Here is a 15,117-nt window from a genome sequence, read left to right on the forward strand (position 1 = left end):
TTGTTGAGGGAGCCTCTCCCTCTCCTGCTCCCTCTGCTTATGCTCTGTCAAATAAATAAAATCTTGGGGAAAAAAAAAAAAAGGGATACACTTTGGGGGGTGGGGGTGGGAGGAGCCACCCTGCAGTAACAGGAGGTATTAGGGATAGCCATCACCCCCAGCTTCCCCACACCTTTACACAGGAGACAGCAAGGGGAGGGGAATGCAGAGAGGAAACCAAAGGAATGAAAGTCATTCTCTGGGAATTGAACTTAGTCTCCTATGGATGTCTCCACAGGTCCAGGGGTACCCAACGAACTTGGGGCACTTTCAGGAACAGCGCCTTTCCAGCTGTTGATGAATTTCTGAGCCCTAACAGGTCCTGAAGGTCATCTCATTACCTCATCCTAGAGATGAAGAAACAGGGAAAGTAACCTGGTTGCCCTCCTGAGGTGGGCACCTACCCCCATTCTGTTCAGCAGTCCCCATGACTTCCTTCTTGGTGTTTCATGAAAACTCCTGAAAGGATCAAGTCTCTTCTTTATTCTTTTAAAGACTGATTTATTTATTGCGGGGGAGGTACAGAGGGAGACAATGCCAAGAAGACGCCCCGATAAGCGCCGGGGTGGGGATAAGGGCAAGGAGGGCTCGAGTCTCATCAGGAGATCATGACCTGAGCTGAAATCAACCGAGCCACCCAGGAGCCCCAAGGATCAAATCTGTTTTAATCCCTGCATCCTGAAAGTGTCTGGCACATAGCTGGCACTCAAATATTGAATGAATGATTGTACTATATATGCTTAAATAGCAAGCAATGCAGAGCAGACACAAGAACCTCTCTCTTTTTCTACTGCATCACAGTGTTGGGCAAATTCCAGGAGAGTAAGTTGAAAATTTCCACATCAGCTCAGACTTGGTAAAAAGCCAGAACAGAAGTGCTCAATAAATGTAATCTTGATATTAGGTGTTGTTTTGTTTTTTAAGCCTCTGCTCAATTTTTCTGCACAATTTTCGTACTCATCAAATTGGCGGTGAATGGCTGCAGCCCTGTTTGGGGACAAAGGGGGCTTTAAGAGGTTACCAGATGGGCGCCGGGGTGGCTCAGTCGCTTAAGCACCTGCCTTCAGCTCAGGTCATGATCTCAGGGTCCTGGGATCCAGTTCTGCATCGGGCTCCCCGCTCAGCAGAGGGTCTGCTTCTCTCTCTGTCCCCCCGACCCTCCACTTGTACATGCCCCCCCCAAGACAAATAAAAAACCTTAAAAAAAAAAAAAAAAGGTTACCAGAGACCAGGCATTAACCTTAAAAATGATTAATTAGCTCAAGAACGGACTTTAAATACCCCAGAGAATGTGCAAACACTGAAATCAAGGATAGCCTTTATTGTATACAAAGCTGTGAGCCCCTGGGGTCTGAATCTGTGTCCCACACGGAGGGAGGACTCGGAGCAGGATCTGCATCTGTTCTATCACTACTCTTTCAAAACACTGGTTGTGAACCTGTGGCATCTCAGCCTTAGTAAGTCCCTGACCATTTATTAGAAATTACAATTAGGATCAGTTCAGTGCTAACAACGCAAGAGTGCTTTTGTTAATTAAAGTTACCTTCTCATTCTCCAAATGTACTATGAAATAACCCCCAACAAATATCTTCCGTGGAGTAAGGCTTTTCCTCCTAAGTCGTAACGACTCATTAATAAACTTATTTGGCCCCAGAATGGAACCTTACATTTAGCTTTAAGCATCCAACTGGTTTTAGTATAGGCCAAATACAGAGAGGTCGTGACTTAGAATTTATTTTCTTCTACTCCAATGGCTCAAGCGCCCAGCATAAGCAGGCACTAAGGGAGCTAACAGCCCTCAAGCGAAGGCATGGCTGGCTCCCAAGTGAATCGTTGAACAGGAAGGGAATAGTAGCCATGCAAGAGGAAAGCCATCGTTGGCTGGACCCAGTACAACTTGAGGAAGGAGCATCAAAAATGAGTCAATCCCCCCAGAGGACACACTCCGCCCCAGTCAGTGCAGCCACAGGAGATAGGGTGAATTCAATCCAAACGGTTATTTATTCTAAAACTGGAAGCTACTGTGCCTACATTTTCGCCAGAATGTAATGAGAACAGGGGAGGGAAAAGTTACAGATGTAAACAATGACACAGTTACATTTTTTTTTTTTAAACGGTAAAACCCTTTTTTACTGGCCACTTCCAAGAATGCTTTACAGGTTGTGCAAAAACATTTACAGGCTCCATGTGGTGTGCGTTTCCATCTACAACAACTACAACAGACGTCTGATAAAACACTAAACAAGTCTTCTAAGGAAAACAAGGCTAGGGATCCCTCCTGGTAATCCACATTCCCACCCCCCCTTAACATTGTTTTTTCACAATAAAAAGACAGACAGAAACAAAACCCAGACATCTACTGTTGTTGTAAGTGATCTCTTGGGTTAAACCAACAAGGATGTGGCAGTTTCACTCTCCATCAGGAAAACAGGTTTTTTTTTGTTTTTTTTTAAGATGACTTTCTGGTGTCAAAAATTAACAGCAAGTCCCTCCTCTAGCCCTCCACCCCCCCCCAAGACCTCCAAACAGCTTGAGCTTTGTCCCCCTGGCCCTGAGGGCGTAGCATCCACAAACCACGTCAGAGACTAGAGACTATAAAAAAGATGCTATTCGCTGGAGGATGGAACATTTGAAAAAGAGATGGCAACTTCTGCCTCAAATTCCATTTTCTATTGTCACATAATCTTGCCCTGTGGGAATTTCTCTGGGCTCCAGTTTTTACCTCCTCGCCTGACAGTACGAGCAAAGCTTTCTCAAACTCCCTTAGTAAGAAGTTAGTGGATTACAGCAAAGTTCATGCAATCACTTCACCCACTGCCACACGCGGACCCCTGACGGCACCACAAAGAAGCAGGCGCCAACAGAAAGGACATCATTAGGAGCAAGCTGACTTCCTTCCTACCAGCACCCCCTTGCCAGCCTCGGGGGCGCGGGTGCTCGCCGGGCAGAAGGGTGTATGGGGCAGGGGTGACTGGGGGACCGGGGTGTGGGCTGCGTGCCTAGAGAAGGGCTGCACGGAGGGAATGATGGCAGAGGGAGAGGGAGGTCAAATCTCAGCACAAAATGTTAACCCGGAAAGTGCCCAGGTGAGGAAACAGAAGTGAAGCCTCGGCAGGCAGCCCGAGCCAGGGTGCCCCCACTCGGAAGCACTGCAGTCCGGTGGTGTTTGCGGAGTAAGCTCTCGGCTGACACAGCGCTGAGCAGGAAGATGACTTACATAACTGAAGCGGGGTACTGAAAGAGCATTCCCATACCCCCCCCCCGAATTCCTGAGCCCAGCCACCTGAAGCTGTTTGTCAAGAACTGGGAGGGTGTTGGTAAAGTTACAAACAAAAACTATCCCAACTGAAGTCTCTTGGCTCGAGGCCTCTCTGGGGACACGCAGGGACAGCACCCCTCGAGGAATCCTGTTTCAAGAAGTCGGGAGGGGGTGCTCCCTTCTCATGCACACGGGACACACGCTCACATTCTTGCTCTTCCCCAGTTTCGGCAGCCCCACTGAGCTGCCTCCCGCCCCCCCCACCCCCCCCCCCCTCCCCTCTCCTATCCACTCTCTCCCTGTGTATCAAAAAAGCCAGCAGGGCTTGTGCCCTCCACACTGTATAAAATAGTTGCTATTCTCAGCACCGGGGCCGGCAGCCCACACCACAGGATTCACCTATATACATAGCCTGCTGCAGCGAAAAGAATCCTGCCTCGTTTCTGTGTGAGCTGAAACCCTGAGAAACGTTCCTTCTCTCGCACTAGAAGAGGATACTCTAACAGAGATGATTTCAGAGACTTCCCCGCCTGTCTCGAGCTTGGAAGACAGAGAGTAGAGACTGGCAAACCACAGTCTTCAGGCTGAGGGCGGCAATGCCGTTCTCCCCCAAGGTTCTGTGGAAATCTGTTACCGGGTACCCAGAGGGTGCAAGCTATTCTGCTCTGCAATCAGGAACAGTCCCCGTGCCTCCTTGGCCTGGGAATCCTATATAACAGAACCACCCAACTGGAAGTCTCCGCGCCTCAGCCAAACAGCACGAGGCGCGGCAGAGTGGAGATAGGGACACTTTGGCCTCCCAGCCCACCAGACCAGATATCCCAAGAGGGAAAGGTCGGTAAAGAAAATACAAACGGTTAGTTGGTGCAAGTGATTGATAAGAGCCAATCGTTTATTTTCACTGCCCCATTCACAAGCTCTCCCTCTGTCCCCACTCCTGCCTGCTCTGGAGAGAGTGCCCTCACATGCGTGCCCACCCTCTCCACACCGCCTCATCACTCTCCCTTCCTTGGCTGCCAGTCCAGCTGCCTTAGAATGTCAGAAGGGTGACATTTTCAGTTCTTTTCCTGTCCAACTGCAGGATACAGGACAGGCAGCCCTAAGTGCTGCTTTCTGCGCAAATGTTTTTGATTACAAATATCTAACTAGGTTTGAAATGTTTTATAGAATAAGACAATATTCTTTTCAACAAACTTTTAAAAAAAATGTACAGTTTTGTTGTTTCCTCCTCCCCCCTCCCCTGCCCCTGCTTGCGCACCCTCCCCCCCACCACCCCTCCCCGGCAGCTCAGCCCCACCCGAACAGCCCCTGTTTTCCTTGGTTGTGTTTTGGGGGGTGCCTGGCACCCCTAGAGATTCAGCTTTAATGGCTGACAGGCGAGAATGACAGGGGCTTCACCGATACCCTTGGTAACCGTAGTAGTTCCTGTAGTATCGGTCTCTGTCCTGGGGGTGGTGGTAGTAGTAATTCTGCCACTAGAAGAGAGGGGAAACCCCATCACTCGGAGCCACAGCTGGCCGAGGACAGAGAGGCATGACACTCATCCCTCTAGTCCTGCCACCCCCTCTCTCTCCCCAGAGGATACTCACATCCCGATTGTACTGTCTGTAATAGTCTCTGTATCTGTTGTACTCATAATCTCGCCCGTAGAATCGATCATAATCTCCCCTGTATCGATCGTAGAAATTACGGTAACCCTGAGAAAGGAGGAGCAAAGATTTATGGGTTGTCAGCCTCACGATCCACTGCTATCCCATTTTAAATGAGACACACATCATAGCTTGATATTATCAACAGGCTTAATCTTCCCAGAATACATTCTTCCAGAGGAACACAATAAATGGGCAAAACCCTAAGCCCTGAGAAAACAGCCCAAACCACTCTGCTCCCCCAAGCCAATAGGAATGGCCATCACGACCCAGAGGGAGGAGCAGAAGGAGAGCTGCACTCACCCCTCTGTTTCCAGACTGCCCCCAGTACTGCTGCCCGTAGGCCCGGTTGTCGTAGCCTCGGCGCTGCCCGCCCACTGGAAGAGAAATGGAGAGCGCGCTCAGACCGCTGGCATGGGGTCCTGGCTCCAGGTCTGAGTGGAAATCAAAAAGTCGGAGCCAAAGGCAATTCTGGGGGAATAGGAAGCCTGCTTCTGTCAGGCTCACACAATGGTAATTAAAGCCCCAGCCAGGAGCTTTTTAAAGAGTCTGAAGGGGGAGGGCAGAGGAATAGAGACACAAGAAAACCAAGCCACCTTGCTTTTGAAGCTCCCCAATTCCTGCAAAACATTTCAGATGGCAAAAGGATACATGGCAGAGTTAGAAGCAGGAGTAAAAACTGCCATTCATAGAATCACAAACTTTCAGTCTTGGAAGGGGACCCCAGATATCCTGCAACCCGGACCCATTATTTTATATCAGTGAAACAAAGCCTAAATACTAAGCTCGGCTAGGGGAGGAAGTAGGTATTCCCAGCGCCTAGCACACAGCAGGCACTCGAAAGTGTTGTTGACTTACACACACACGCACACACAAACATTTTTAAAGGGCAGTGAATGCACACTTGGGGGGGGTTTCACTGACAAACAAGACATTCAGGAGGGAAATTAATTCCACTACTAGCCTAACTTACTTTGTAACCCCCCCAAGTTACTGAACAATGCATTCACTTTCTGGTCTACAAAGCCGCGTTGACCCAACGAAGCAGTAAGAAACCTTAAGTTGAGAGTCCAACTTCACGGCACAGGTCCTTAGGCTGTACCGCAACAGTGAGGAGGAGACAAAGCGGGGCGCTCGTATGTCAAAATGAAAACCAGACAGAGTAGGGGCTCAAGCATGGCTGTTCAGGGAAACAAACATCTCTGCTGCAAAAGAACTACCTTTCGCTGAAGGAAGGCTTCCGGGAAAAGCGTTAAGAAGGTGGGGGGTGAAGGACACAGGAAGAACGAGCTCCGTAAAGAAGGTACTTCCTTATTGCCTCTGACCGGCTGCGGACCCTGCAGTGCAGAGCACCGACACCACCCCGAGGCGCCGACCGCACACTGGGGCTGGGGGTCGGCACGGCCCCGGGACTCACCGTAGCCTTGGCCTCGGCTCCGGTTCTGCCGGTTGCGCTTGTTGCGGTTGTTTCGGCGGTTCGTCCGCTTCTCGGAGGGGGGCAGCAGCTTCCTCGCCTCCTCCTTGTACTTAGTGACAATGGGCTGAGCTTCCTCCTTCTCCAGCTCCCCGTATGTCACCTCATCCATATAGTCGCATTTTTCAGGCAGAGAGAAGTTGGCTGTGAGAGGAAGAAAGAAGCTTGTGAGACCTGAGAAGCGCACGTATGTGCAAGATCTCACTGGGAAAAGCCCACCATGGGAAGAATGGGATATTCTAAGCCTCATCTACCAAGGCGCACAAAGGTGCTGGGTTCAGACTCACTCACGTTTAAATGAACACTGCACTTCCCTTACCAAAAGTTTTTCCCTAAATGGTCACAGCCCCAGGCAAAGGGCTATCTGCAAAGTAGATTTACAAGTTCTCAAGTGATCCATAATAAATTAACAGTGAATTGGGTTAAAGTTTCTTCTCAGGACAGATGCAGGTAGCCAGAGGCTAAAAATAACTGAGAAAGTTTTGGTGTTGATTAGATTAGACGCTGAGAAATACACTTTTAAAAGAGATTCCATGAGATACTGACCCAAACCAAGATCAGGAGAACAGGAAACAAGAACACAAGAGAGCTCATTTACCACCTGTGCACAATGGGCCAGCACGTTATAATGCCAGTCTCTAGACATCAAGTTCAGAGGCTGGGTCTCAATGCAATTCAGCTCAATGGGGCTCTCTTGATTCTAGATGAGTCCAGTTAACCCTCAGTTTTACAAAACTGAACTAAATTCCTCCAAGTGCCTGAATATCAGTTATGGACTGGCAGAGTTCATTCTGAGTTAACCTGGGGAATCCAGCTCTTAGATGTGTCATCAGCTCCCATGCCTGGGCATTATCATAATTCAAAGAGCCAGTAGTTGGTAAGACAGGTATGGGATGCCAGAAGGTGAACACAGTGAGGGGGAAAAAAATCACACTCTGAAGGGAACAATTGGAAGTGCAATCAATCAAGATGGAGACAATGCTGTAAGGCTTTGTATTGCATTAAAACTTTCCGGCACATACCAAAAACCAAAACAAAAGAACAAGCCTAATGTGATACTAGAAAGCAGATATACTGATGAGACCGTTCACTCCAAACAGCATAGTTTCATTTGAACCATAATAACCTCCCCCCTCTAGAACATAAATTCAATGAAGGCAAAGCCTCATTTCACTGGCTATTCCCTATGCCTAGAATAGTACTGGACAAACAGTAAACATCCTTGAAGCTTTTACCAAATGAATAACTGACTCAGCAAAGCCTCTGCTTTGAGTTTTAATCACCCTGTGGTCTATCACTACCTCCCTTTTTGTATCTTCTCTGGAATGAGTCAAGGAGTTACTGCCCCTCCAGTCACTCTTCTCATTCATTTACCTACAAGTGCTCATACCCATTAATTTACTCTGCAGATTTACTTTTTTTTTTTTTTTTTTTAAAGTAAGCTCTATGCCCAACCTGGGGCTTGAACTCATGACACTGAGATCAAGAGTCACGTGCTCTACTGACTGAGTGAGCCCAGCGCCCCCAAATTTACTTTTTAGATGTGGAGAAGCACTCCAGATGCTAAGAGGCCCTGGAAAGGTGTGCACTGACCAAGGACAGGCTCCCTAACTTGTATCATGTTAGCCCACCTTTCATCTCCAGCATTATAGACTCAGGCACATCATCTCCCTCCACCTCCTTCCTCAACTCCAGCCTCTTCTTCCAATCTTCCTCATTAGGAACAACCACCACCACTTTCCGAGAGAAAGTCTTGAACAGCAACAGCTTCCGCCGTTGGCCAGAGTTGTACACATTACACTAGGGACAGGAAGGATAACAGATGTTTTAGGAATAAAAATTACCACTCATATGCACCCAAAACGCTTACTGAGCATCTTTTACAAGTGAAGCAAGAGATTAGGGGTCTTATAGACACAATTTCCTCTAATTCTTCAAACTCTACCTAACATATCATCCTGTTTTGCACATCAGAAAAATTGAGACTCAGAGACCAAGACTTGTCCAAAGTCACAAACCTAGCAAGTGGTGGAGCCAGGAATCCAATCAAGCGTTTCCCATTACCTCTATTACATGTTTTATAGTCTGGGTCCATACACTCTCTGGTAAAAAGACTAAAAGGCATCTCTGAGTTCAAAAAACATTAGGACCACAATATAACCACTTGGTCATAATTAAGTAACCTGGTTCTGATCGTTAATTCAGTCTCCCTCTACGTATGCATCCCACTTGGGACCGTAAGCAATTTTTACCAGATAATTTTTCATCTTTGGACCTTCTGTAAAATTAAATTTCTTTCTTTCTTTCCTTCTTTCTTTAAGTAATCTCTACACCCAACATGGGGCTTGAACATACAACCCCAAGATCAAGAGTTGCACACTCCACCGACTAAGCCAGCCAGGTGTCCCAGGTTTGGGTTTTTTTTTTTTCCAATGTTTGAACAATACCTGATCAAGAATGAAGTTCCTCTTTGTCCGGGAAGCAATCTGGACCAGCTTACTAAGGCACTGGGAGGCTTGCTGAACTAAAAGGTCTCTGCTTTTGGGGTCCATTTCTGGCTCCTCAAGCCCCTTCATCTGGTGAGTTTGAGAGGAAGTGATGAGAAACTCAAGAAGTTATGCAGTAAGTTAAAACCCAAGAGTCACCAGTAAAGGCCACCTCTTTAAATGCCACCAAAGCTATCACAGCAGTTCACTCCTATTCCTCAATGCTGTCAATGTATATTGTCCATTTTCTAAGAGTCATTTCCAGTCTTGATCTGGATATAGTCCAGATTTCACCTACTTTCAGAAATCTAACAACACAGCAAAGAAAAAAAAAACCCCTACTTTAAACATGTATTGAGAATTCATTTCTCTATTTGTGGGACCCTTGTTCTCAGATACTTAAAAGACCCAACTCCACCTGGAAAAGGCTACAGGCATTTCTTGGAACCTCCAAAGCAAACACCACAGCTCACCTCCCCCAGCGACTCACCCTCATTTGATTCAGCACAGTCTCAGCTCCCAGGACGTTGTATCTTTTCTCGGGGTTTTCTTTTGCGTATTTCAGCGCCCACTGGGTCTTTCCAGATCCAGGCAGTCCTACCATCAGAATCACCTGGAGGTAAACAGAACCAGGAATACCATGAAAACTAAAGGAGGATCATGTTTACAAAACCTGATTTAAGAACATCATCACCTGCCCCAGTTCAGCAAAGCTCTAAGAAGCAACCTTAAAAAAAAGCCTTAAGACCAACCATCCCAAAGCACAAGCACTAACGAGGTCCTTGCGTGTTGTCTGGCATACCTCACACTCCTCTATGGTCTTGGGAGGGACTGCAGTGCGCACACGTTCCTCAACAGGCACAGCATGAATGAACACAAACTCTTCTGGTGGTGGGAAGAAGGGCTCCTCCTTCTGACCGAAGTTTAATTCTACAACACAATTTTTGCAGAGGACATGGGGTAGGAGGGCCCGTTCTGCCAGGGATTCCTTGTTGATCCGGAATGCCACACCTAGGTCTTCTCCGTTCTTGGAAAAGGAAAGTTCTACTTCTTCAGTCTCAAAATTCTACAATGACAACAAACAAGAGCATTTAGGACCTTACAGGGTTTGAGACTGATTAAATCTTACAATTTAATGTTTTTTTAAACTTAGACTGCTGAACACAACTAGGCAAACAATGCATCAAATGCACAAAAGACAGGAGCTGACAGGAAGCAAACTGAGGGGCGCCTGGGTGGTTGAGTGGGTTGAGCACCTGACTCAGCTCAGGTCTTGATCTCACAGTCATGAGTTCAAGCACCAACCAAACTCATTGATAATTTCCAGACGTTACCTGCTTTCAGAAATTTGACAACAAGCAAAGGAAGTAGGCTCCCGCCTAACACGGAGCCTACTTGGGGGGGAAAAAAAAAAAGGAAAAAAAAAAGGAAGCAAATTGAATTCCCAGGACCCTCTATGCACTTCTTGCTATGAATCCACAACTTTTAGGCGCACTTACAGCAAAGCAGCCAATGACATCATTCTCCCCGAAAGTCTGGCCAAATTCTTCAAACTGCCCATTCTCTGCCTTGAGTCCTCGTCCATCGAAACCATAAGAGAATTCATCCTCACCTAGAACAGTGAACAAATTAGTTACCTACACCCAAACTCCCCATGGAGTAAGTAATGTGGCAGCAAACACAAATGATTAAGTTAAAAATGACATTACCAAGCTGTGGATGGGAAAAATCAACAGACCATCCAACTCGAAGGAGAGAAACCTCTGTGCAGCCTTCTTTCATTGGGAGATTCTGGGTTACCTGGCCAAGTCAGAAAAGGAACTCTCAGATACTCTGACCAACTCAGGAACAAAGTTGGAGTTAGAAAGAGAAGACCTTTACATAAACTAAAAACAACTATCACGACTCAACATCAGAATAACAGCTGTCAATGAACTTAAACCAAAACCACAAGGGTCAATTTCTTGGTTACTGGAGCTAAGATTATCATTAAAACATGGTGTCTTTTACTGCATTAATAAAATTCTGGTGGGCAGGAACCCAATACATAGTTTAATGAATAATTTAATGAATGACTGGTCTTGATGAACTGCATACACTACCTTGGCCTCAAAGCAGACTTTCCCCTTTGTCACGCCGTAAGTACTCCTTGCCCCAGACCAAAGCGTGGGGAACTTCTCTGAGAAAAGCGGCTGCCCTCCATAGCGGTCTTTGCTCACTTGAAAATGGAGATCCGAGGTATCTGTTAGAAAGAAGCAATCTGTTTATTCCAAAGCTCAAACCTTGAAAGCCACCACCAGAACACAAATATACCTAGTGGTCAAGAATGGATACAAAGTCTCCCATTGCTAAATCTCTTAAAAATTGTGGGCCATGAAATTTTAATATCCCAAATCACATTCGATTGGTTGAAAACCCTAACCTATCTTATCTGCCTTATACATACACGTGTCCAGGTTCACAAGAGTCTGATCCTCCGCCTCATCTTTTGCCTCTTCTTCAGGGGGTGGCGGAGACTTTGAGCTGTAGGTATGAGAGAAAAGCAAATACAGTGTATCCAAAGCCCTCTTCTTTGAGGGGTGTCTGTAAAATGTTTCAAACTATCAGTGAATACAAAATTCTAGCTTCTTTCAACAAATGAGAAAACAGCAACAGGAGATTTCAGAGCAGATTCAACCTAAAACTTATGCCTATAAAAACCTATTCCATCTTTAATCCACCCCTCTTTCCAAACTCTCCAATCAACATCAAGTATACCAAAATCAGAGCAAACACTCCTTTCAATGAAAGGGACTGTTTCCCTCACCGGCTGTGGTAAGCCTCCTCTCGGAATTCATAGTAAGCTCGGCCATGTTCATCCTTCTCATCCCGCTGTCTCTTTACCCCCCGCCGCTCACCATCTGAGCCTGCTGGTTTTGACTTTTCACTATCTTGGTCATCTCCTACAAAAAGGAGGGAAAGAAAATCAGCAGTTTTCATACTGGAATGTAGAATAAGTTCAGAACCAATAGCAACTGAAGGGGGAGCTGAGTGTCTAATCAGAACAGCCAGGTTATTCCCACTGCATCCACAGAACATTTTATTTCTAAAGATCATCTTCCTGTCATTGGCTGGCATTTTATTTTAGAAAAAAAGAAAGGACGGACATTATGGGCTAATTACAGTCAAGCAGTAGATAAAAATTGGACAATTTTTGCATTCTAAATTTATCTGCTTAAATCAGGTCAAACTTGCAGATTTTCCCACCAATATGACATCTTTAAAAATCCCCTAAGTCTTTAAAAAACTTCACAGGTTAATTTAATTTTGACTCTTGATTGTCAGATTTCGATGTATGCCAGACACAATACACATTTTCCAACACTCTTCCACAGCTTAATGCACAGATGCCTCATTGTGTGTGTGTGTGTGTGTGTGTGTGTGTGTGTGTTTTCAAGAGTTTGCCTTTCTAGGTTAGAATGCACAGCCATTCACAGCTTTTACTTACACAGCAAACAGACTCAGGTGCATATATACAGCTGTATTTGTATCATGGGTTTTTAATGAAAGTTGCCAAGAGCAAACCATTAAGTCACAAGAGACCCATAAATAATACTGCACCTTTACTGCACAGAATTTGGGGCAGAAAGGTGTTGTCATATATTTAGCAACACTCTCTGCAAAAGGAAAAAAAAAACCTGGAATTTTTCCTTAGGCTTTGGTAATTTGCAACACAAAGATTTTTAATAATAATTTCTTTAAAGTAGTCCTCTTTCAACCTTTTTTATCTGCTATTTGGGATACACGTTAAGTCAAAGGTTATGTAATGGGATTTTTGTTCCAGGACATAGAACAAACAATCTGGAAGTTGCATGTGACTGTCTTAGAATGGGTTCCAATTATACCATGATTACTAATAGCAGCTTTAAAAAAATCTGTTATAAAAACTAAGGCAACCCACTTCATAGTAAGACTTGGAAGCAGCTCTAGTTTTCCTGCCTACTCTGACAGACAGGTATGGATCAGCTCTAACCATCCAACCACTTCAAAAGAAAAGAGAAAGGTCACTAACTCCCTGGGGCGACTCTACACATTCTCTTCCGAGGTTACTCAAATGGAGCCACTAACACCTCAATCATTTCAGTTCAGGAAGTCAGGGACCTAAAATGTAAAAGGCTCACCAAGTGTACAGCAAATCCACAAATTTGCCTATTCACCGACTCAGTGGGAAGATTAAAATTTAATCGTAAGAATTCAGGCAAGATAAAACCTCTACCAAGAGGTTGGCTAGTTCTAAATGCACTAGATTAAGTCCTTCTCTTCACTAGTTAACTATTAAACTCCACACCCTCACACCACAGGCTGCTAGAGCAGGAGCAAGGTTAGATTTCCAGATTTACTGCGTGGCTCAAGCCCCAGCAACGGCAAGGAGCGAACTCTGGCGAACTTAGCTTATTGCTTAATATTTTTAAAGCAGAAATGTCAATAGTCAGGTAACCCAGAGGCCAAAGCCTCCAATAGTCCGGTCTGGCTGTCCGTGTAATCGCCCAATTTCTCAGCGCATTCCCGCTTTAGGAAAAGATAACCAGTACCGCGGGAGACTGCTCCACAGGTAGCTCACAAGCAGTTCGCATGCAAAATCGCTCACTTCCATCCACTACCACCAAGGAATCAAGTTAGGCAGGAACCTCCCTCCTGCAGAGAGCGGGGCCACAAGAGGCAGACAAACCCCCCAGAAAGGTAGGTAGAGAATGAAAGCCACCTCCCCCGGGGAGTCCCACCAAAAGGCGACGGGAATCTTGCGCTTTCAGGCAAGTGAGAACAAGGAATCGGACCCCGCGGTGCACGGCTGGGTGCTGCGTCGGGGGCAGTTTGGAGCCGGGCTCCGCTGCCAGCTCCTCACCCTGTTCCTCTGCGGCCTTGTCACCCGGCGCCTCGGATCCCGGCGTCTCGTCCCCGCTCCGCTCCTCCGGCTCGTCTTCCTCCCCCTTGCCGGTGCCCTGCTCTTCGCCACCATTTACCCCACCTGACCCGGCCGTGGCCTCCTCCGCCGGCTTCTCGGAAGCATCAGGCTCGGCCGCGGCCTCCATGGCTGCCGCCTCCGGGGGCTCCGGCGGCGGCTGCGCGGCCTGGCCCGAGGCCTGGGCAGGGGGTGGCTCTTCGTCCTCGTCCTCAAGCAGCGCCTCCTCGTCCTCCTCCTCTTCTTCTTCGTCGTCCTCCTCGTCCCCGCCCGGGCCACCGCCCGACGCGGCCACAGGCCGAGGCTCCGCCTTGCAGGCCCCGCCGGGCCCGGCCCCGCCACCGCCGGCCTCGTCCTCGAGCATCTCGGCGTCCAGCGCCTCCTGCAGCCGCTGCGCCAGATCCACCTTGAGGCCGCGCGAGTCCAGGCCCCGCCGCTGCAGCTCCGACCGCAGCTCGGTCACTTTCAGCCGCTTCACCTCCATCGCCGCCGCCTCCTCCGCCTCCCGCCGCCTCCTCCCCTGCGAACCGTCGACCGAGCCCGACCGCGCAGGCGCCGCCGCCGCCCGCCTCCGCCTCACGCGCCAGCACTGAGCCCGCGCGAGCGAGCGCACGCACGTACGCACGCAGGCAGCGAAGGCCGCGCGCAGCCTCCGCTTAGTAGTGTTTGTTTCTTCCTTCTGCTCCCCTCCCCCTTTGGGCTCACGGGGCGCAAAACAACGCAGCGGGGAACTGCTTCCCTTACAGCCCCCTCGGTTACCCTGTCGCGGGCGGGTGGGCGCGCGCCGAGGACGACGGACTTCCCTCCCCTTACCTCCCGCCCCCTCTCACCCCTGAGCCAATCGCCGCCAGTAGTTTCACCGCGCAGCCGCACCGGAGCCGGAGACTGGGAAGACTGGCTACGGTTCAAGTGCCTCGTAGCACGGAGGGGTGTGCGCGCCCTCCTTCCCGTACTTCCAGCCTCGGGCTCTGCGCAGCCGCCGGGAGCTTCCTTCCCATACGCCCCTCCCACCCCGTCACCACCCTTACTCCCGTCTGGCTTCCGATCGCGCTGTGGTCTTAGGGCTTCCTTGCTGGTCTTTCTTCCTTATTACCTATACGTGCCGCAGCTTCTTGAGAGGAAAAAAAAAAAGCCAGGAGGGAAGCCGTTGCAACTTGAAAGCCTACTAGCAATTGTCTTTCTCTTTAGTAAACAAAGGGCTTCCCCAAACCAAGGAATATACAGGGACCCCCTGGCCCTCTTCTCTGAATCCTTCAACTTCTCTACCCAGC

At 48.0% G+C, this 15,117-nt stretch overlaps 1 protein-coding gene across 1 annotated transcript; it reads right to left on the bottom strand.

The window, feature by feature from the left end:
* Nucleotides 1-519: 519 nt before the first annotated feature.
* On the bottom strand, nt 520-14,650 carry HNRNPUL2 (heterogeneous nuclear ribonucleoprotein U like 2). Its single transcript, XM_026487740.4, has 14 exons — nt 13,790-14,650; nt 11,714-11,849; nt 11,354-11,430; nt 11,010-11,149; nt 10,617-10,707; nt 10,407-10,519; nt 9,710-9,973; nt 9,398-9,520; nt 8,869-8,997; nt 8,053-8,221; nt 6,365-6,565; nt 5,251-5,324; nt 4,888-4,995; nt 520-4,773 (listed from the first exon to the last, which is right to left on the bottom strand). Exons 1-14 carry the CDS (start codon nt 14,328-14,330, stop codon nt 4,693-4,695), a joined length of 2,247 nt encoding a protein of 748 aa, XP_026343525.1. The 5' UTR covers nt 14,331-14,650; the 3' UTR covers nt 520-4,692.
* Between the last annotated feature and the right edge of the window lie 467 nt (nt 14,651-15,117).

This window comes from Ursus arctos, unplaced genomic scaffold (assembly GCF_023065955.2).
Source record: "Ursus arctos isolate Adak ecotype North America unplaced genomic scaffold, UrsArc2.0 scaffold_23, whole genome shotgun sequence".
Lineage (NCBI taxonomy): Eukaryota > Metazoa > Chordata > Mammalia > Carnivora > Ursidae > Ursus > Ursus arctos.